The sequence below is a fragment of the Apostichopus japonicus genome, chromosome 20, assembly GCF_037975245.1.
Source record: "Apostichopus japonicus isolate 1M-3 chromosome 20, ASM3797524v1, whole genome shotgun sequence".
NCBI classification, from domain to species: Eukaryota; Metazoa; Echinodermata; class Holothuroidea; order Aspidochirotida; family Stichopodidae; genus Apostichopus; species Apostichopus japonicus.
The window spans coordinates 20,429,217-20,453,469 of record NC_092580.1 but is presented as its reverse complement, the minus strand read 5'-3'; the positions used below and the strand labels follow the sequence as shown (position 1 = coordinate 20,453,469).

The 24,253-nt window shown below is 37.7% G+C and overlaps 1 protein-coding gene and 1 pseudogene across 1 annotated transcript; both read right to left on the bottom strand.

The window, feature by feature from the left end:
* Window positions 1-1,112: 1,112 nt before the first annotated feature.
* LOC139961470 (solute carrier family 23 member 1-like) lies at window positions 1,113-20,212 on the bottom strand. The gene is made up of 12 exons (XM_071960660.1): window positions 19,944-20,212; window positions 15,012-15,169; window positions 14,112-14,194; window positions 13,566-13,618; window positions 8,008-8,189; window positions 7,142-7,259; window positions 6,207-6,363; window positions 5,525-5,778; window positions 4,787-4,916; window positions 3,835-3,978; window positions 2,824-2,919; window positions 1,113-2,332 (listed from the first exon to the last, which is right to left on the bottom strand). Exons 1-12 carry the CDS (start codon window positions 20,112-20,114, stop codon window positions 2,163-2,165), a joined length of 1,716 nt encoding a protein of 571 aa, XP_071816761.1. The 5' UTR covers window positions 20,115-20,212; the 3' UTR covers window positions 1,113-2,162.
* LOC139962271 (U2 spliceosomal RNA) lies at window positions 15,613-15,689 on the bottom strand (annotated as a pseudogene).
* Window positions 20,213-24,253: the final 4,041 nt, after the last annotated feature.

Sequence of the window (24,253 nt, the reverse complement as noted above, 5' to 3'; positions counted from 1 at the left end):
TTAAAACTGTGACAATCGTAATAATTAACACAGTCGCAGTTCCACAAAATGCAAATCAAAACATTAGAAGTTGGAGTTTGTTTCCGAAATGTACCATATTCAAATTTTGAAATGTTACTTTTTGCACTAGTTGACTGGCTATGCTTTCAATTTGTATGCATTTGGTTGGAATATTTTGGCTAATGTGAATATAACATCGCTGTGCTGCCGATGACTTTATAGTTGTATAACATACTATATCATTATCCAAAAGAAAAACACACACACACACACAGTTATCTTATCCTACAAATTTAAACGTTGAATTCGAAGAAGGAAAAAATGTAACTTTGTGGAATAAATTGTTATGGACGCGCTTATGAGCTCATTATTCCACATGCATGATAGTTGGTTTTCTGAAACATTATAAATAGTAAAGATGATATTACGATGAATATATTGTTTCATCTTCTTGTTTGTTCACAGGGTGCATGGCTGTCCACTGATTCGTAGAGCAGATGCAGCTGTGATTATCACTGCTGGAAATGATAAAGTGTTACATTTTATAATGGCATAAATCTCAGATGATGTAAATTAAAGTGAATTGATTAGAACTTATCATAACGCAATAGTTTCTTTGACTATAAAACACATTACTAAATTTGTTCATCCTTGGTAAATTCCACCAAACAGATTTATGTTAGGGGTGTCAGACCTTTCTCATTATTATAAAGTGTTTTGTATTTTCTAAATTATGTTTATGCCAACAACCGGCAGTGAAGTCCTGACAGCAAGTTAATGTTTTCATAACATAATGTTTTAATCTGAAACGATACTTTTACTATGTTGAGTGCATAACTTATTAGATATGCTTGAAAACGATCATGATTACCATATAACTCTATTAATATTTTTCAGTAATAACCATCTGTGTGTATACAATAATGAGTTGTTATTTGTACTCGATAATTATAGTCATACCTTCATTGCTGTCACCTATTTTACTTTTTATATTTACTCCAACAGACGTTTCAAGTTTCAGTTGTGATAATCCATTCAATGGACATAAAGATAAAGTTATGTTACCAGCTCATCTTATCAATGAACACATTAAATGAGACGCTTATGTGGTAATTCGATAACAATTAATACTCAATCATATCATGAAGAAATATTGTTAAAGGCGAAAATAATGGAATTTACTCATTTGCTTCAGAAACATTTACAACCGCATGCGCAAGGAAATATGACAACATATATAAGTAAGTCAATGATCTATATTTCAAGCTTGATTTGTAATTTTTAATGATCAGCACATTACACACCTGATATGTGGTATATTATATAACACCCTAGCGAAGTAAGTTTTCATGTACATTTTTAACTTTTACTTACAGTTCAACTATGTTTCATCTGCTGAATTAATCTTTTCTGGGGATTATTTTCTTTGTATATGGAGAGGATATCAGACCAGGTACAATAACATATAATAGCTATTAGGTTTTGTTGTTTTATTAAATATATACAATTACATGACAATTCTCTACATCATCGACAGGTCTGTTTGGAATGCATGCCTTTGTTAATATACTTCGCAAGTGACACATGAATGATTTACATGATCTTTTTCCGGCTCGTATACCTTCTCTCCATGTTAACAAATTCAAACTTGCAGAGCATGTGTGACACTTGTGAGTAAATTTGTGCTTTACTTTTTAAAAGAATGCCAACTTAATGAATGCTTAGAACTTTATTAATATTATACTTCTCATAAGTCTGTTCGAGCTTATAAATTGTATTCATGTTATGTATCTAAATAGCAAGCACCCGGATTATTTTACAACATTCGACAAGGCATTTAGGGTATGAAATTAATATTAGTGTAATTGTGAACAAAAATGTATAAATGAATAAGATATTTCGTATGTATCTTTTTGGTTGGGAGTGTTCTACTCTGTTAAAAACCTGTTTAGGTTTATAGAACACTTCCTTCGCACCTGAGTAATACACATTGTTATATGTTATGCTTTTAAGGTTTTATAGAACACTTCTTGTATAACACCTGATTTATATACACATTGTAATATGTTATGTATAATGTATTCGTACAAGTCAGTTGTGGAAAAAAAAACTTGCATCTGCACTTGAAGTATAGGTAGGCAAATCCAAGCACAAATTGATAACTAATTCTGTGTTGACGACCCAAATGTTGGACAAACTGGAATAAACCGTGTCCATGGACGTTGACGAATGCGCTTTGTTATAAACGGTATATCGTACACCGACGACTGTTCAGTTGACGAGCTTCTTTCTCCCAATTCACGTAATGAAATCCCTCTCTCCTGCTCTGTTCCTGGAAATGGATCAAATGTTAAGATAAAACCGCTTAAATTCCTCAGACTTTCCCGAAAGTTTCATTACGTCAGACTATTATTTCATTTTTATTTTGTGTGCATTAGCCTGTTTCTTGGCACTGGAAGACTTATCAGGGCCGTGGCCAGGAAGTATGAGTTCGAGGGGCACCGGCAATTGAAGAGGGCCGTCAGCAAGTTAAGAAGGGGCACAAACATAATCGTGTCTATTTCCAAAGTTTTGTACACACGGTGGATAGATGAACAGATGAGGGGGGGGGGGGGGGATTGGGGTGGAGGGCGTATAAATAATGATGTTGTTGAACCTGAAATGTGCTTGTTTTTTGGTTCTGGCTAAATGACGTAACGACTATAGTAATACTTATATATATTTTTCTCATACATTTGTATCTCAACATGCTAACCATTTATGTCACAATTATTTACGAGATTTTATTACAGGATTCACTGAAATTTCTACTCTAGTTCTTACCTGGGATGGTGTTATCTAAGAAGAAACCGACCACGCCCCCAACAAACATTCCAGTTCTGAGCAGAATAATAAGAATTTGGTCGATTTGATCGGAACCTTCAGAAAATAAACAAAGGAAAAAACACAATGGAATGATCAAAATGCTCAAGGACGGTTGAAATACTGGTCAAAAAGACTACTGCTTTTACATCATTTTAAAGATTCATGTATTATACTTGTAGATACATGTTGTATTTACCAAAATCCTCAGTTGTTTGTAACGAAGTAGTGAAGCGGTATGCAATTCACAACCTATTTAAGTCCGATCAAATGTGATACCCATTGTATATACTACGAATGTTAACTTTTTTGACGGAATTGTTCACATGTGTTTACGATTCAACAATAGCTATAAATATTAGCACATTTATAAGGTGTACTATACTTATTACGTATCTCGTACACCTCTTAACATGAACACATCGTTTTGGGTTGCTATGCCAACTGGACGCAGGCGCAGTGTGCCCTTGTGTCAAATCGTTATGCTGTACAAACCAGTGTTGTTCAATGTATAGCCTAATTATCGTAATTCTTGTTGTTTTATTTGGGCATTTACATTGTTTTGAGACTCTTAAATATAATAACAGTAAAGAAAACGGCTACCCTTTAGAGACAATTGTTGTTTATATCTCTTTCAATTTGTTTTTATTATTATTAAACTAACATTCTGAGATGGTTTAGTACTTTGTATGAATGAATGGGGTTAATCAACAGTCTACGGGTATAACCCGACACCTGGATGCACTCGGCCTACGGCGTCGTGCATCGCTTGAGTTCGTACATTATCCTGCTATAAACGCATGGTAGGCCGTTGATCAATCCCTAATTATTCTGTTTTTATCAGGAGCAAATTATCTTTCAGTAACAAATGTGTTTTCTTTTTGTGTGTGAGTTGTTGGCAATTTGTTTGATAGTGGTTGCATTTATAATTTGATATAATCTTAAAACTACTAAAATTCTTACATAAGTTACCTGTTTTAATAGCATCTGGATATTTCTCCAGAAAATCGGGCAGAGCCAACCCGCTGAACATTGAAATACCGAATATGAATAAATTGCGGGGTGACGTCATGTCAGATTTTTGAAGTATTGTGACGCTAACGGATAGTAAAATTCCTGAATAAGAGAACATACAGAGAGAGTGAATATACGAATGTAAAGCGGGAGGTAGAGAGTGGATTTCCAGATAAAGAACAATTTCGTACACGAACTTGTACCATAGATGAATAGGGTGAAATACGTTCTGTCGTATACTTTGTAAATATTTAACGAATATAGAAGACTTTTCACGATAAAATATGACGCAGACGATTACTGTGGTAGCATCTTCAAACGTGTCGATAGGGGCACAATGAGGTTTAATAGATGGGGAGGTGGGGGGGGGGGCAGGGAGGGAGTGGTGAGTTGGGTCCATAATTTCCCTGAAGATGGCAGGAGAAAATTGTATTGTATTTGTAGTGACACAAAATTTACACCCAATTTGGATACAACTTTTAAAACAATGAAGCTGTTGAATTAAATACCACGGAGACCAGTAAGGGAAAAGAACAAAAGCAGGCTTCATGAAAGCTTACAGTAGTGTTTGAATTCCCAGTTTTCATAATTTGACTTATTTCCTTTAAGTTTTGTATAAGACTGTATACATATATACCTACATCACTTAAAGTAATATTCAGCGCTCAATAATCGTCACAATTCATTGTATTGTTTAATTATTTATGTAACATTGTAAATGGAATTGTAGTCTTTCATTGTTGTTATCTTGAGAGTTTCCTGTCATTTTAAAGATTACAAATATCTTGGTTGATTCTGCAAGTTAAATTATGATTTCCAACCCCCCCCCCCCTCCACCCTTTCACTCTTGGAAGGCGGTTAATACAGCTATGGATGCTGCTTTAAAAAAATACTTCGTCATCCACGTTACCTATTATAGAAGCTAAAATACCCCCGATCACTGGATCTGGTATGGAGGCTAGGAAGGCCGTTACTTTTCCGAACAACCCAACAATAATCACCAATATCGCTGTCCCTTGTGTTACCTTTCTCGAAGCTACCTGTGAACCGAAAATATAAAACAATTTGCAAATTTATATTACGAAATAGGACCAAAAGAATTCAAAGAAAAACCCGTTAAAACAGCACGAATTGTTAGCAAGTCATGTACCAATAACACATACCTCTTCATCTAAGTAATACATGTGATTTATAAAGCATGACTTCTGAAAATTAATGAGTAAATAGCGACCTCATACGACACCGATATTTTTGTGTCCCACAAATTTTCAGTTTTGATAGTTGCCTTTTATTTTCATCAGTGTCGATGAGATATCAGTAGAATAAAATTTCAAAAATCCCGTTTGAATGTAAACATTATTTTGCCGACAATCTTTCTGTATATGTTACCATCATATACTGAAGCGAATTTATCATCGTTGAGATGCTTAACATTTGTCTCACTACAAATGCAATTGATCTATAATAGTCTATAAGTATCACAATTTCTTTTGTTTTCTTTCCTCACTGACAATTTTTTTTATAGCATTTGATGACATTTTTTACATTCTATTCTTTATAGTTTACCTTTCATACAAGTCGTTACACATTCAGGCAACTTTCATTCTAAATATTCTTTTTCGTTGAAAGAACTTAAAAAAATAAGTACCCTTGTCATTCCTATTGCAACGATGTTACCACTGTATGTCCCAGTTCCCGACCCAGTTCCCCAGAGACCAGACAACACACATCCAACACCTTCCACAAAAATACCACGGTTAACAGCGTGCCGGGGAGGTGGGGGTACTTCAGACAGCTTGGCGCATGCGCTGTAATCTCCGAGTGATTCAACTATGGACGCGAGGATCCCGGCGAACATACCAAAGAAAGCTGCGAACGTTATTACTGGCCATTGACGGGTGACTGAAAGCCAAAAATAAATAACTATGGTATATCGCTATTGAATAGTCCTTCCATATGTATATATTATATACTATATATATATGACATATAGTATAGACATATAGATACTGCACCGGTTGTACTTTTACCAAATTTTACAAAACTGGGTAAAGAAATGTAAAACATATATAGAACTTGGTGTATAAGTTGCGAACAGTCATTATATACGCAGAATACTGGAAAAGGTTATTTTTTTAAAAGGTTAGAATTGAACTTGGGCCTCAGTATCACCATAGGTGATACAAGTGAGTTATGAAGAAATGGTTCTTATAGCTAGCATTGATAATGGTTAAGCGCGTCTACCAGCAATTGGACAAAATATTGTCTTAAATATGTAATATCCCATCATCTTTACGATATCATGAAAACTTGTCAAGAGAATGCTATACCAGGAGACGGAAGTTGAAACCATCTAGCTTTGGCGATAAAGTCGGAACCAATATCGGTCCGAGCATAATAAGAAGGGTTGGCTGGGTCATCTGGAAGGACCCCCGACACCGTAAGAATGAACGCGAAGATCCATCCTATGACGCCAGCAAAAATCACCTTTATGAAAGAAAAAAAACGAAATTAAAGTAAAATATATTGCATATATGAGATCGTAATCAACTTAGCACTAAAGATATGTTTTTGTTTGGGTTCAAACTCTACCAAAGCTCCATTTAAAGGAGAGAACAATAAAATGTCATCATAAATATTGAATTTTTAGAGTGGTTGTATCAAAACTACTATACTGAAAGTTCAGACCGTTACGAGTAATTGACAGCCGTGTTAAATCATAGAGTTGTTACAACTCGATCCATGGTTTAAATAGACCATGAAGCATCTCGTGTGAAGGAAAATGCTTTGAGGCTGATAATAATAATTTTTGACGAACTGTGAGATTGATTGACCAAGGTTGATCGTTAGCGAATAAGCGGGCTATATCGATGACATGTATGCCCTTGATACTAAATCGTGTGTAGATAATATATATATATATATATAGAGACGAGATATCACGGACACTCTCTACACAGTAAAGTGCACAGGGTTTCAAAGGAAGGGGAGGTGGATTCTAACTTCCCGACTGATTTAGGTAAAAAGATATGAACCTTTATGGCATAGGGCGTCCTGGACCAGGTGTTCAATGGTCCGACTCTTTCTCGACTTAACGTAAGAAGCCCCATAGTTTACGTTTTTCCCCACCCCCCCCAACTGACGAGGGAGTGGGCTGGGGAATGGCGCTCTCAGCCTCCATCGTTCCCCGCCCCTCTTTACCAACGCCACTAAATTATATTCATTGTCGATCAGAAGAAACGTCAATAAAAGATTCAGTACTCACTGGAAACAATTGGAAAATCTGTCCACTAGCACGTGGTGCACTCTTTATGTTGTAGCGAAAGGCACAAACGTTAATATTTTTCAGGTATTGCGAAAACAGTACCACGAAGAAGATTGTCCTGCAGGATATTAGAAAATACAAAAAGAATATTAAATGGCTACTACATGTGCTCTTACTTAATGTATTGCAGTACAATTTAAATTTCACTCGCGGATGTGGGGTGTGCATCACCCCTTCTTTTTTCAACCCCCCCCCCCCCCCACAGCTATCAGAGAGTCGGCTACAAAGACCTCAAGGGATAAACCCTTGCTTTTAAAATACTCGATTCGACCTTAAAAACTCTACCTCCCTTCGTTCCCATGGAATGAAGGGAATTAGAGTTTCAATGGTCGAATCTAGTATTTTAACATTAGCTTCTCGGCCTATTGGCACAGATCATATATTGTGCGGTACCTGTTTTTGTGATGCAACACCCAGATGATCACATGGTTCCATTGTAAATGGACTTGGATTAGAATAGATTAAGTTTTTTTTTTGTACCAAGGCTCTACTTTGACCTTTCATAAAAGCGTTATGCCACTTTTCAGATAACTAACAGCTAACGTTTAAAAAAAAAAAAAAAAAAATAACAACATCATTTGATCTGCTTCTCGCATTTCATTCATATCAAATATGAAATATCGTCTGGGCGATTATACAAACAAGCTGTTTTAACATGCAGCTGCTGCTGTTATACGAGATGTATCTATAAACTGAATCAAAAATGACAGTTGTAATCCTGCATTCGAAAATTAAGGTTATCAAACTAATGACCATTTCCTGATACGACGATATAGCCAGAGATATACAGTACAAAAATTGCTTACACTAGCGATATCCCCCAATGTACACTGCAGGAGGGCCATGTTGCATCAATCAATGCTAATCCAAGGAGTCCGATACATGGTGCTATGGAGAGAGGACCAACAAAACGAAGAATCCAACCAGATAGACCCGTCAATCCTAGAATCACTTGGAAGACGGATGCCAGGAGAAGACCACCATTTACCTGTAACATTAGCATCATTTGACTAACAGATATGTGAAACAATGTATTGCTCTGAGGTAACAACCAAGCATTATGAATATACATATAATTTACAGGAAAACAACTAATTCACAGCGAAAATAATAACAACAAATAATATCTCATCCTTTTTTTTCTTTTGAGAAATATAACATGATTAAGAAATAAAGGCCTAATATAAACTAATCGAAATGATATTATTTAATTATTTACTTTCTTTGTTTTTCGGTGTCCTAACTCTCTGTTTCTGCAGCTCTCGTTGACCCAAGGAGTACCCCTTGGCGGCCAACCTGCCACATTCCCCTCCACCTTCAGTCCTTCACCCGCTTATCGTACACTTTCAAATCACTTCCACATAAATACTACCACAACTACTTCAACGTTATACCATGCACTAAGAGAAGAGAGAGTACACTGAAAACTTAAATTGGTTCACCGACTAACAAAACGTTAGTCCATCTGGTGCCTCTCCCGACTAACATAGCCTTAGTCAGTTGCTATACCGACTAATTTATTCCTTAGTCAGTTGGATTTCTTAGTCGGTCATCTTAGTCCGTCAGCTTAGTCGATCAACAATTTCTCAGTCGGTAAATGTATATTAGTCAGTTACATTAGTTGGTGACATTAGTCGGTCTTTACCGACTAATTTATATGAGCCACCGACTAGTTTATAGCAGGTTTTACATTAGTCAGGATGGTGCCTCTCCCGACTAACCTTTCTTAGTCGGTATCGACTGACTAGTTGCACTGACTAGATTCACTGAAAGAATTAAACCCGACGAGTTTCACTGACTAGTATCACTGAAAGAAAAGAGAGCAGAAGAAACACAAATAATGTGTACGTTGGCAGTATTTATTTCTGATAAAACTTCTGATGTCTACAAAAGGCTGACTTTCGACAGATAGAGAAGAAATCACTGTAAATAAAATCTGAAAATCTGATTTTTTTTCCAACAAAGTTAAGACAAGTTAATAGATCAAACATGAATCGCAAAAGTATAGCACTGCACAATAATGCAAAGTTGAATCTTGGGCAAGGGTTCCTCATGACTTTCGTTTTAAAGTGGTACCCCAAATCGACACCAGTTAAGTCTTCACGAACAAAGAGTGTTTCTCTTAACTACAAATGGCCTCCCACTTGTCTTCAGGAAGCCAAAATCTGCACCATTATTGACCTGTGAACAGAAAATATGATATACGTGTAAGCACAGATACAGCACATGATAACTCACATTATCATAAACATACATTTACATTAAAATTTTATAACATATTGGGAGGTATACATTTAAATCTAGGTCCCTCAAATTAAAAGCCAGGAATAGCAGCTTTTACCAAATTATTATTAGCTTTGCACAGCATAACACCAAGTTATTTCTCAAAGCTTAATAATTATGTTAATCATGTTAATAATGATCCCAATAGACCGGGATCCCAGAGGGTTTGGTTAGCTGGGAAGGTAACCAATTGCCTTGTACATCACAATGTTCACAGTGCATTCCTGTATATGAAACCAGACGACTGGCAAACCGACTGTGGTGGGTGTGGCTGGGAGAGCAATTTTAAAGTCACCTGATAGCTAACCTAGATCAGTTTTCATGGTAACACATCAAAGTAAGTACAATATGTCAGGTATGGCCCCAAGAGCAACAAATGGCCATTGCCAGTAATTATTGGTGGTGGGGTACCCCTGCCAGTGATCTATAATTGACCCCTCAAGGCTGACCTAGGTCAGCTCATGAGATAACCACTTGAAACCTACTGGAAAATGTTGGTTAGGGCTTCGGATACAACTGATGGGCATTGCCAGTAATTTTTATTGTGGGGTACCCCTGCCAGTAGACCCCCAAAATGCCCATCCCCCATTGACCTAGATGAGCTCATGATGTAACCAGTTGAAAACTACTGGAAAATGGTATCACTTCATATGTAAGGGATGGGAATTTCCAGTAATTTATATGGGGGGGGGTACCCCTGCCAGTAGACCCCCAAAATGCCCATTCCCTCATTGACTTAGGTCAGCTCATGAGATAACCAGTTGAAAAATTACTGGAAAATGATAGGTATCACTTCATATGTAAGGGATGGGCATTTCCAGTCATTTACATTGGTGGGGTAACCCTGTCAGTAGACCCCCAAAATGCCCATCCCCCATTGACCTAGATTAGCTCATGAGGTAACCAGTTGAAAACTACTGGAAAATGATTGGCAGGATTCTATATATATGTAAGGGATGGGCATTTCCAGTAATTTATATTAGTGGGGTACTGTAAAATACTGGAAATGCCCATCCTTACATATGAAGTGATACCTATCATTTTCCTGTAGGTTTCAACTGGTCAAATCATGAGCTCACCTAGGTCAATGAGGGGATGGGCATATTGGGGGTCTACTAGCAGGGGTACCCCACCAATAAAAATTACTGGCAATGCCCATCCCTTGTATCTGAAGTCCTAACCAACATTTTCCAGTAGGTTTCAAGTGGTTACCTCATGAGCTGACCTAGGTCAGCCTTGAGGGGTCAATTATAGATCACTGGCAGGGGTACCCCACCACCAATAATTACTGGCAATGGCCATTTGTTGCTCTTGGGGCCATACCTGACACATTGTACTTACTTTGATGTGGTTACCATGAAAGCTGCTCTAGGTTAGCTATTAGGTGACTTTAAAATTGCTCTCCCAGCCACATCCACCACAGTCGGTTTGCCAGTCATCAGGTTTCATATACAGGAATGCATTGTGAACATTGTGATGTACCAGGCAATTGGTTACCTTCCCAGCTAACCAAACCCTCTGGACTCCCGCTCTACAGATCAGTGAAAATTTGACCAAACTTATGAAGCTTGCACGTAAATGATATACTAGACTGGTTTTTTTTTAAAACAGGTTATGAAAAGTATCTTAAATATCATTAAACAGTTGGGTACAATAGTTAAACTCACTCTTCCATCTTTTTTCTCTATGGTACTTGTTCCTTTGCTTTTTGGACTCTTGGATAAACTCTTTTGTTCTGCGAAGGGTACCAATATATCATCTTAAAACATGTCTTTAAGCCATATATAACACAGTTCTCCTCTTCTGTTGTTGCCTCCACACTGGTGTCGTACATCACAGGAAAGCTCACCCTTGACTTAGATATTTGGCTTTTCAATTCCTGCTGGAAGAAAGAAACAGCAAAGTATTCATCATTTGAAAAAAAAATAAAATAAAGTTGTCACCACAAAGTTATGTGAGATTTGCTTCCACTATAGTCTCAAAAAACAATCCCAAAGTTTGAAGCAGACTGTATAAAGCTGAAAATTTGAACGAGAGTGTCATCACCATTGCAACCAGAATCAAATGCCCAGAATACAGAGATAATAAAACATGGGCTAAATCTTTGTTTGTTTTTATGATCTTTAAAAATATAAAATTTTAGAAACAGAAATGCACTGAGCCAACTTATTTATAGGCCTAATCGTTTTTAGTTGTTATTTTGCTTGCTCACATAACAAGCCTGTTTAGACCTAGGCTAGAGGAGAATCAGTACTTTGTTACACTAAGTTTGTCTTCTGTCGTTTTGATATAGTCTTACTAGTAGTACTAAAGTATATAATGGACCGGCGAAGACTAGAGAATACCCAGAGTTTTAGCAACTGCGTTAAACTGTATCATCTGATCTATTATTTACGCCAATGAGTTTCATTCAGTCTAGGATCAAAAAGAGAAAACTAATTAATCTTAACCTTTAAACTTTGCTACTAAACAGATATGCTTGAATTACAAATAAATGTCAAAAAAACATCATAATCTAAGAATCGATGCATATACATATACATAAACAGAATAATTTGAATTCGCGCAAGTGAACCCTGCACTACATTGGACAGAAAAAAAACGTGCAATTAGACCAAACTAAACATACTAAATTTTCCGTTACTTCTACATAAAATATCAATACAAATACAACAACTTACTCTTTTGGCAGTATACTAAAAGCACATGTTATAATAACTTCAGACTATCAAGCTTTCCTGAGAAAAAACGGTTAATACTTCTTACAGTAAGCAAGTCGACCGTGAAGGAATGTCGCAATTGTTTCCTGGGCGTGACCGGAAATTAAATACTAAAAAATGATAAATGAAAAGGTTAAATAGAACTGAAGCGTGCATCCTGACTGCTCGCAACATATAATACCGTTGACTAGCCAACATAATTTGTTCAGCCTACTGTGACTGTACGTTTGAAGGTCTAGCCTTGCTTATTCAATATCACAAAGCCTACCCATTTAGATTCACATGGGAAATTACAGGAAATCTTTACCAAATGAGTGTAGACTTCAAATAAACTATTGAGCCTTATAGTTCCAGCATTTGTTTGGGAATAAATAAGAAGATTATGTGCCACTGTTCAATCTAGCCCAATACACACATAACACATTGTTAATTGGTGTTTAGGATGCACACTTTAGTGTTGAGAATGCACTGCAGTACCCAGTAGAAGCATATAGGCTACTCACTGTCATTGCACTTGTGTATTGCGAAACGCCAACGTGACAACGGTAGCGTTACACTAACCATAATACATTACTAGTGCCAGTGGCCTAACAATTAACTTTAATTTTACCTTCAAGTTAAATGAATAACAGGTAGGCCGATGATGCAGTTAAAACCTCCATTCTTCTAAAGACCTTCATGGGTGATTTACGGTTGAAAGTTGCTTAGAGTGACCGTATGAAACTATGCCAAGCCCAGCAAGCTGCCGTTGCCTCTCGGTTTCCAAATTGAAGTGAATCGAATTGGGTTAAAATACATTAGTCCGTCGACACCGACTAAGCTACGATTATGGCGTAAATCGGGTGTCCGTATCGTTCTTAGTCCATGGGTTAAAATACCTTAGTCCGTCGCCACCGACTAAGCTGCGATTATATTTTCCTTAGTCAGTGTAAACTAACTAAGAAGCAGCGATGAAACGAAGATTTTTGCTAGTCCGTGTGCATTGACTAACGTTACAGACTAATTTAACGTTAGTCCGTGGCAATATTGACTAGTTTATTTTTTCAGTGTACACTCTACACACGCACACACATACTTCCTTACAGGTTTCGAACCTTTGGACACACAATCAGCGTCCAAAGCTTAGTGATTAGGGTGTCCGCATATTAAGCGAGAGGCCCGGGTTCGAATCCCGGTGGAGGCTGGAAGTTTTTTCACTGTTCTTGATTTTCCAACTCATTACGACTTAATTATATATCTTCATTTGCCTTTACTGTTCACAGTTAAATTAGGTTTGCATGTTACTGGGGATAACTCTACTCAATATTGGCCAGAGCCAGAATATGTCCTGTTTTCTCAACATCGTGTACAATAAATCGTACCTCTGCTAGTCGTGGCCCCCAAACCTCACTCATATCGCTTATTGTGTCGTTTCCTGCAAGGAAAAAGAATAATCTTTCTCAACTGACAAACTCAATCTCAATGATTACTTTCCGAAAATAAGTACTTTAGAAATATTAAGTTTACTTGATAATGAATGTGATAATAGGGGCATAGAGGGAACTAAGACATGAAAATGCCAACTTTCATTTTCAATTGCACACAATGAATGAGAGAATATATAGAAAACATAATAGTAATAATATTTTAAACATTCTAATATGAATCTATTATAATAGGTTATAAAGAACAAAATAATGAGATCAACCTTTCTTAAGTTATTATACGTCTTAAGACTCATTATAGAGGTAATGCATATTCATAAGTTTTGATAATGTATACTTTATACAAATCACGACTACTGAAAGTGTTATGCACATTAATAACCATCGATAATAACGTAGATACAGAAGTTTGTATCACATTAGCTAAACTTATACGGAATCAGACGAAGTAAAAAGGTGTAAAATAAAATCTAAACTAGTTACCGGCGGGACACGCTCCTGCAGCCACTGCGAGACTGGATACAGCAGGAATGAATGAGAATGATGCACCTTGTATCACTGGTAATCTAAAAGGCAGAGAAGATGTTTATCCTCTAGTTATAGAATCATTTCAACAAAATACGGTATAACTTCTAAGTGAAAAAATTAACAAACAATTGTGCAAGACTTCTATGATTGGTTTGTTAGTTTTGCTTAACACTTCTTTGAAATGTGTCCGGGCGACGAAATGTTGAGGATCGGATCGAATTAATTAATTAGACGATAAATTAACCTTCATTCGGTGATACATCTATGGGAGGGATGGGAGTTGTCAGGCCCGACGAGAGGGGATCAGGGGTAACAGCACCGGAGCCAGGGGTCAATGTGGGAGTCCGTGTAAATATGGGATGAATAACATTTGATTCCCCCTCAAAAAAAATATAGGAAAAAATGAAAGACTTCTTCAAGAAGGAGACCTGGTGACATATTTTCCCCGGGATCCAAATCTGGCTCTCGACGTCCTTGAGGATTTGTAGTTTGGTCGGTTACATTTTTATTGAGTTATACTAAATAAGTTTCATAAAAGTGCTGCCCAAACCCTGACCGCTGATTGAAACCTTTCCATACAATTCGCATTGGCGTTTAACTTTACCAAAATGCAACGAAGACTGATTAGTTCAACTTATTACATTGTAAGTATACGAAATGGGGAACAGTCACACCCCTCTCCCCCTCCCTCCCTCCCCTCCTCTCCCCCCCCCCCTCTCTCTCGGTTGCATATATAATGGAAATAATTTATTCCAAACCTATCAAAAAAGATGCTTTCAAATGTGTTAAATAGTGCCAACTTTAGCATATCTAGCAATTTCTTAAAACATCATGTATAAACTCGGCTGGCCATACCTGATACCAATGGTCGACTGTGTGAAGGTCACTACTCCCTGGATGAAGAAGGTGGAGCTAATTAGGTGCGCGTATGCCTCGATATCACTGCGCATGCACACAAGACCAGCCAGCAAGAGAGGAATACCGATAATACCGGACACCATCATCAGGAAGTTCTTAAAGAAAAAAGATATTAAAAGCAAAAAAATATATAAATATAAGTAAGGTAAACAAAATCAGTCAGTGTACTAGGAAACTGAGAATATGCTGAAGCCAAACAGTAAGTGGCCTTCTTCATGATGCTCTTCCTATGTACCGAGAAGCCGAAAAGAAAACCAGTGACGGCTCTGAAGTTCCATGGCCCGATTGTTGTTGAGTTTAGCAAATAATTATTCCACCTAGTTTTACTGCGATCAAATCTGTCTAGCCGCACGGTCCATAATTTAAACCGAGTCGTTATACGATGATCCGATTCTGAATCGAGACGATGCCATGATCAAGTTCCTTTTTCAGAAAAAGTCCCCCAAGAAAGAACCTGGGCACGAAAACCAAACTACCGAACGACTGATCCGCTACAACCCCAGTCCGCTTGCATCGAGACTGTGACTGTGTGATGATCGTCAGGTGTGTATCACCGTTCCCCTCGAAAGGGAACAGATATTACACATGATCTTAGCCAAAAGGCCGAGAAGCGATCAAGGTCAATGTACCTGACTGCATGGCCCAAGCAGTAACGGATCGAGTCGGCGAAAATATAACTGGGATAAGATAATGTCGTAGATAATATATAATAGAGAACACTGCCACTTTAAGTTTAGCACAAACACTTAACACTTTCCAAGCAATAAACACATTCTTTCATATCAAATACATTAATTCTAACAACCTAGATGATTACGTAGACATTATAGTATGTGCGTAATTCAATACCGAAACCACCTAACGAGAATAACCCTTAAAATTTGAGTAACACCGTTACTATATGAATATGAAAATCTGATCAGTGTTCCGGTGTATGGCAATTGATAAAAAACGGTAATATAGCGTATACTGTTAATTAAGCGGTAATACACTGTTATCATGTACAAACGGTGTGCCAAAGTAATGTAACGTCAAAATTTCACTAACTTTTTATTTACAATGGTTTTTCTGTTAAATGAAAAAAATGTGAATTTATGTTATATTTTTTTATTTAGCGCAAAATCCCAGGGTTCAATGCGCTTAACAAAACATATACGGTACAAAATACAATTGAAAACACTTAACCATAAGTTTGTTTGAAATAAAACGTCTTTAACACTGATTTGAAAGTGCTGATATAGAGGTAAGGCTTCGTATTTCTGATGGTAACTTGTTCCATAACAACGGTGCGACATGGCTAAAATATTGCTCCCCGACTTGCTTGAAAAAATGATACATACTCACGTCCCCACCCCCACCCCCAGATAACAACAAAAGGCTAAAATGTATTTTCTGACAAACGTCGAAAGAGACTTAAAGTGACATCAGCAACAACAAAGTGACACATAATTGTTCAGTATAATTTATTGGCATTGTTACGATTATCTTCTTCAGTCCTGTTGTTAGAATTGTTATATTCTGAATGGTGTTAAAATGTTTACAAGGGTTCAAGATAATTATGGTTAAATAAGGTTACCCTATAGTTAATTAAGGTTACCCTAAAGTGACTTTGTTAATTAAGGTTACCCTATAGTGACTGTGCCTTAAGCTAGAGATAATTTCTGCATGAGGACGTGAAGCATGGGTCGAAGCGATGAGAGGGGTGTAGCAGGGGCTTTACCTCTTCCTGGATGTAGCAGCATTAGGGGGAGGTACGGCACGGAGGGTATAGATTAGATTGCTCATCCACACACAACCAAAGTTATCCACTGTTTCACGTAACTTGTTGTGTTCAATGAATTGAACAGTTTGCCGTTAATAAATTCAGCTATTTTTGGATATAACTTTCAGTCTGTTGTTACAACTCTGAAAATGGCATATTTCGACTTTGAAGAAACAATCTTCATACGTGACTATTTTTAGGCCTATACACATAGGCCTATATATACCAACATTGTTACAATGTCATATAGAGTGTTCAAGAAACGGATGAGAAGAATCTGAGGTTATTAGTCACTCATATCGTTCAAAACTATAATATGGGACTTTACACCTCACAGATGTCTTTGCTACGTTGACACCATATTGCTCGCTTCAAGGCTTAATACACGGAGTGCCAATATGAAGTGCTAATACATTTTGAAAGTTTATAACCTCTGAAGGACAACGATTTGTTTGTCATGGGGTGGAGCAGGAACATAGGCGTACGGGACCATTTCAGTTTGGGGGGGCAGAACTTTTTGTGCCCGAAAGTTCCCGTGACACTATCTAAGCGGAGCGCCACGATCGGTTGGCGCGTAGCGTACAAATTTTTTTTTGGCAAACAATACCTCTCAGATTGCCGGAAACGGCACTTCTGAGGCCTTGCAAGTTGCATCTAAACATTCTTTATTTTATAATCTCACGTTTTAGAAATTTACACTTCCCCAAAAATTTGGTAAATTAGAAGAAGAAAAAATGGTAACATCACTTTGAAGGGGAAAAATGGGACAGTATATTTTTTAAGCTCCTATTTAGTTACCTTATTTATTATTTTAACACAGTACTCAGCTATCTCCAGAAAAACATATATTGTTCAACGACACGTAGGCGGGATAATGTCGCTGTGCCGGGTGAGACTGCAATTTGTCTTACAAAACAGTATAAAATGTAACAAGAATATGATAAACCTGTACTACTAGGCTTGTAGGCACTCCCCCCCCCCCACACCCCACCATCCATGAAAAAGAAAATGTTTCTTATATACACTCAGTTGGGGGTGTCCAGGTCAAGGCGGCGGAAGCACTTTAATCTGGGGGCACCGACATCAAAGGGCACTTTGTAGAAATTCGATTGGACTGAAGCAGCCTTACATTTAGTGCCCTTTATAACTCTTATTGTATTATCTTATTTGCGTATACACATCACTCCATCAACGCCCCCCCCCCCCAAAGAAAATATGCCTATACTAGCACTGCAATATCCAATGCGCAAATTGGGAAACAAGGAACAAGTTTTCTTTTGAGACAAAATGAGGTGAAATCATGCTAGTTGCTAATGTAGGAATCTTCCGAATTAAAGTTTTTTCTTGTTAATATCTTAACAAATTTTTTCCATTCAAAATAGCTTTGAGTTTGACCCACAGAAATTCATTAAAAGTCACGGGCTTAGCCAGGATTTGCAAAGTTGTATGCTGAGCGGAGCGCCACCGTCGGTTGGCGCGGAGCGTACTAGAAAATTTTGGGTTTTTACAAACCCCTCAGATGGCCGGAAACGGCCCTTCTCGAGTATTCATTCTGGTTCCCTGGCCTCTTGCTAACTTGAGGCACCTCAATTTTTATGTAGAAAAAAGGCACATTTTTAACCTGAGGAAAAGTGGGGGGGGGGCACGTCCCCCTGTTCCCCCCGGTTCCGCCGCCGTTGGTCCAGGTATACAATTGACTAGTTAGAAAAAAAATTGATCGTGCAAAAAGGGTGGTAGCCCAGATGAACTGCGCTTACGATGGTGTTACACGGAAATATTCGGGCAGCATGATGCTAAATAAAGAAAATCATGGAATTGTCGGGCAAAAATTTGAAAAAAATTCGGGCAAGCTTCTGCATATTTATATATATATATATATTTCCAGAGGACAAGAAATTCGGGCAAAAGTCCTGAAAAATTCGGGCAGCCTAAGAGAAAAAAAATATATAGATATATATATCTATATTTTTTCTCCTCTTAGGCTGCCCGAATTTTTCAGGACTTTTGCCCGAATTTCTTGTCCTCTGGAAATTTGGGGAGCAGTCTGCCCCCCTGCCCCCCCCCCCGCCTCGTACGACTATGAGCAGGAATGATTATAAAATGTAGAGCCTGAATCTCCAATATTTTAGCCTTTGAGACTTTTTTGATGAAGAATAAATTAATTGTGTGGGGGCACACCCCCCCCCCTCCTCCCTCCCATGTAACGTCACAAACTATCAGCGGTATAGTATATATTACAACAAACTTGTGCTTGGACGTAATTATTTAGACAAATGGTCTAAATATGGCGTAGTATGAACCTTTGGCGTTTAGAATATCATTTTCTATTTTTAAAGGGAAGAACCTTAGGACTCTCCCACACGGGAGTCCGCTTCAACGACTCCAGGACTTATACCCGTCCACCCCCCCCCCCCCCAATCTTTTCTCAAATTCTGCATCCGCCCATGCATAGTATTATTCATTGACGTTTTATTATACTGATAAAACAATCTTTAACTATATGCAAGGTATACTTTCCAGAGAGGGGAGAGGGTGGGGCTATGTGGGGAGGGAAGAGGTGGGGGGTAAGACTGACGGAAGTCTACAAATATCAGTAAATAACTTAACAAAAGATATGCAGCAACACCTACAGTTGTATATTGCATGGATAACTCATGATAATGCATGTGTTTTTTTTTTAACTAAGAGATGAACGTCGTTACAGCTTGTATTTATTACTATATCTATTAATAGTTAAATTCAACACAAAAACATTTTGTGTCCCAAAATAAAATGTAAATGTAAATAACTAAACACAAAAGATATGCAGCAACACCTACAGCTGTATATTGCATGTATAACCCATGATAATGCATGTGTTTTTAACTAAGAGATGAACATCGTTACAGCTTGTATATAACTATATCTATTAATAGTTAAATTCAACACAAAAACATTTTGTGTCCCACAAATGTTTTGTTGCTTCGTGTGGCCTTTGTCTTATTCAATCTTGGAAAGAAGGAGCAGATCAAATTTGTATTGCCTTTAACAGTATAATATGTATGGATATACACCAATATTGTAACTATAAATTAAATGATATGTCCCATGAGCAAGAAAATACAAACCTGAACTATCAGTATTATTAATGTCGGCCAAGTCGGTGTTTCATCTACTCCATACAGTAACTTCCCATCATTAATAATGATACCATCGTCCTCAACAGCTAGTTCCAGCTCCACCTTACAAGAAGTTGAATCTTTGTCATCCATCCGTTCGTTTATGGATTCGCAAGCCATTCTGCATAGTGACAATATTTTCGATCAGATTGCAAAGACACCTAATGGGTAGAATATAATAGTGAGTGACTTGCTTCGAAGGATATGAACTTTAATGAATTGAATCGGAGTTACAGATTTTAACATATTTATTGATGTATATCATGCTGGTGTAATGTAGATTGACTACGGAAGAAAATCACGTGTATACCAGCAAACAATTTGGCATCTCACTATAGAGACACATCAGGGTTATGGGTCATATTTCAATTAAGTGACAAACAACAATTCAGCATTACCATACATCGCACAAACGTTCGTACTGGTATTAAGTAGATCAGTGCCTACGGAAAAAAAATACATGTAGGCCGATACCAGCAAAAATTGCCATTGTATTGTAGAGACACACGTTAAAACTTATAGATGCGAGGCACATAATATATATATATATATATATATATATATATATATATATATATATATATATATATATATATATATATAGTGGTTAGGGTGTCCGCGTACAGAGCGGAAGGCCCGTGGTTCGAATCCCGGTGGAGGCTGAAAGTTTTTTCACTGTTCTTGATTTCCAACTCATTACGATTTTCATTCATATATATATATTCATTTGCCTTTGTCGTTTACCTCCATTGCATTAACATAAAGTCTGTTCAAAGTATCTCTTTCGAGATCCGGCTTTAGGAATCACAAATGATTTCGAGTTGGTCAGCATCATGTTTGATCTCTAGAGTAAGGCAAAATATGTCACCAAAAACAGAACTAGTATTGTTCGATACAGGTGACAAACGCCTACAGTGGAATTACGACCTTCCTTACCGGTTTCGAACCTCTGGACTTACAATCAGCGTCCATAGCCTAGTGGTTAGGGTGTCCGCGTACAGAGCGGAAGGCCCGTGGTTCGAATCCCGGTGGAGGCTGAAAGTTTTTTCACTGTTCTTGATTTCCAACTCATTACGATTTTCATTCATATATATATATATATATATATGTATATGTATAAAAGTAATCTGATGATCGCTCAACGCGTGAAACGTATGTAATGGCAATAGCACGTAAATTCTCAATCGAGTATAATTTGGGAGACTGAAGTGATTTGCAACAGGTTCGATGATCTTCTTTTGTTTTAATCAATGTTGATTCATTCTCATTCTTAGAGTGTTTTTCGAATCTCCAGCGTAGTGTACGTTGCAATTATTGCAGTTATAGTAGATGAAGTAAGTTACATATTTAGAGAGGCAATTTTTACTTTCTGCCATATTCGGAACGTTCGTGGAGTTTGGTTGTTCCGAAAGGACCCAGCAGAAAGCAGTAGACAGCAAGTCTTGCAATGATACTATGTATTTTCTATTTTGTTTGCCCCTGATGGGGTGTCATCCTAAAGAAGATTTCTGAACTAAAATGTCCGGTATGTTTCTTGTTAATGAAATGATAGGTGGTTCTGAGAAAACTGATTTCAGACGTTCGGTGCTTTGAAGTATATGAACATTCTTTTGAATGGTATTTAACAAGTGGTTGGAGACCAGGGTGGAATCCAATAACCGACGGTACCCTTTTGGAACTGATTTGACGAGTTTTGTACACGAATGTTTCACTGCGGGGTTTGCCTTTGGCCTTTTCTATGGCATTTTCAAAAGAACCCCGAAAATACTGTCTGTTGAGAAGGTATATAGGCTATGTTGTGACAGATCGTTGCTTCGAAAATCAAAGTCGATTTCAGAGGAGCAAATGCGTCGAATGCGCAACGCTTGTCTGTATGGGGCGTTTCTAGTATACTATGACGTGGATGGCGAAAGCTATAGGCTGCTTGGTAACTGAGGTATAGCTCTGCTTGTTCGTGGGTTTATTGAAGAAGTCTGTTTTGAGTGAGCCATTTTGTACGAATATGTTTATATACTAAGAATTATATTCTGCTCTATATGATTTGTACTTGCATCGTACACAGCCGCACAGAGCAATATGTCAGGAAGTTCACCTACAGTATTTCACTTCATCTGTTGAGAAAGAAAGGTCATAGACAAAGTCAAATACGTCACAAGTCTAACAAACAGAGCAACCAGGCAAGCACGCAGTCTTGCTACCGTTGTGAGGGGGGCCCGGGGGGGGGGCGTAGCCATGCATACGCCTGATGAATGCCGATTTCATTAGCTCAATTGTAACAAGAGATTCTCAGAGCCAAAGCAACTATTTCGGAGTCAGACGAGTATGGCAAGCCAAATGATCAAAAATCGAAAAACATGGATTATCGGTCAAATATCATGTTTATCAACCGATAAACCATGTTTTTCGCCGAAAAATATAATATAAAGCTTTTTGCAGTTTTGCCTACGTTTTACTTAGTTTTATGTATATAGTGAATATAAGGAAAGGAAATCGTGATGAAAAGCTTGATTTCTTGCTTGATTTCTGGTAAATCCATCTGACCCCTAAAAATCAGTCATGTATGTCATGTGGTTGCTACGCACCTGGTATTTAAACAGTTCCAACCAGAGCGCGTTAACCTTGGGAAAACCTACTGGTAGACCTTTACCATTACCATCATATCAGAGCCGTATATAGAGACGGCTCTGCATCATATTATGTAAGTACGCCATCACTTTTATCCATAGCTTTAAAACCTAAACAATCGGAAGCGACAAGAATTTCAAACACAGGAAAGAGATATGATCCTACTGCTTCTCTATACTAAAATAATACATGATTCGGTGAAAGATGTGCTTCAGTTATTCCGACTGAGGGGAAAGCAGTTTGTATCTAGGATAGAGCGTTTTATGTAACACGTGGTGACCATTAATGTTTGTTTAAGAACTCGTTATTTATAATATGTGTATTTTCTAATAGCTTTAGTACATTTTTCAAGGTAGTTCAATGAGTATGACAATTAAAAGTGATTGTTTGATTGACTGTTTCACTTTTAGCGCATTCAAAGGATTCAGCTGAATTATTCAACAACGTCGAGGAGTGCTTTCCTAATTAGAAAATGGGTGGGTAGGCATTCTCTTACCTTATCGTACGAGGGGGGGGGGGGGGCAGCCGTCCCTCTATTCCTTCTCTGTTTTAACGATTATGTAGATCAGTAAATGTTTCTGGCAGTCATTAATAAATATATGACCTGTTTCTTCAGTGAATATTGCTTCCATGCAACTCAGTCAGATATTTGGTGTACATGAATATGTTACCCTGTCAAGTGCTACATTTCCTGCAAGAAAACTTTAAATCCTATATTTATAGTCGTGGTACAGGGTGTGCCAATTTGATCCAGATCCAGGTATTTAGCATGTTGAACACTTTATAGTAAACAGCAGGTATTTAAGCTGTGCTGTTTTGGTCATTATACAATCAATTGTGGAGAAGGCTTAAATATTTTTCAATAGGCTTTAATAGAGGGTGCCCTCTATTTTGATATCAGCAGCAAGGCAACTAATGTAATGCTTCTTTGGAGTGGGGGGGGGGGGGATTATGCTAATCTTTGAGCTCTTCTAGCTCAAAATCTAAACGGTCATGGTGGCAAAAGTTGAATGTGCTGTTATAGCCCAAGCCATCAGCCATCATGTGGTGGGTTGGATATGCCAGTTAAAAACTTCTCTATATACTCTAGCGGCCTTGGAAAATGACGACTTTAGTGTGTAAATCAATGAGAGCAATTAAGTGTGGTGCAAAGCCTTTAAGAATTTTACCTTAAGCCACGCTCACTCATCAATATGAATGGTGAGATTCACAAACAATAGTGCACATCTACACATCATTGGGCATCTACCTACCAAGCATGACATTGACTCAACTTGTGCTTCTTGAGAAATCATGTTTACAAGCTGGCCGTCACATACACACGCACACAATCAAGATTGGAAAGGAGCGTTAGCTCAGTGGTTAACGCCGGTGCCTTTCAATCATAAGGTCCCGAGTTCGAGTCACTCTAAAGATTAAAGTTTGTCGTCTAGTTACAGCGTTGTCGACAATTGACAATTCATAATCATGGACGTTAAACATGTATTTAAGAGAATGACTTCGGTCAGCTTGCAGCTTTGATAAGCCAATGATGGCTTCTTCGCGAGTTCCTGCTCGCAGGAGGATTTAAAATACATACATACATACATACATACAATTGTTAACGAGCCTTCGGTATCGTAGCCAAAATGGCT

Excerpts from the sequence above, each read along its gene's own strand:
- LOC139961470 (XM_071960660.1), bottom strand. The coding sequence starts at position 20,114 with ATGGCTTGCGAATCCATAAACGAACGGATGGATGACAAAGATTCAACT. Across the intron at positions 4,917-5,524 it reads TTGCAATAGGAATGACAAGG|GTAGCTTCGAGAAAGGTAAC; the intron begins GTACTTATTTTT and ends TTCGGTTCACAG. Across the intron at positions 2,333-2,823 it reads CTTAGATAACACCATCCCAG|GAACAGAGCAGGAGAGAGGG; the intron begins GTAAGAACTAGA and ends ATCCATTTCCAG.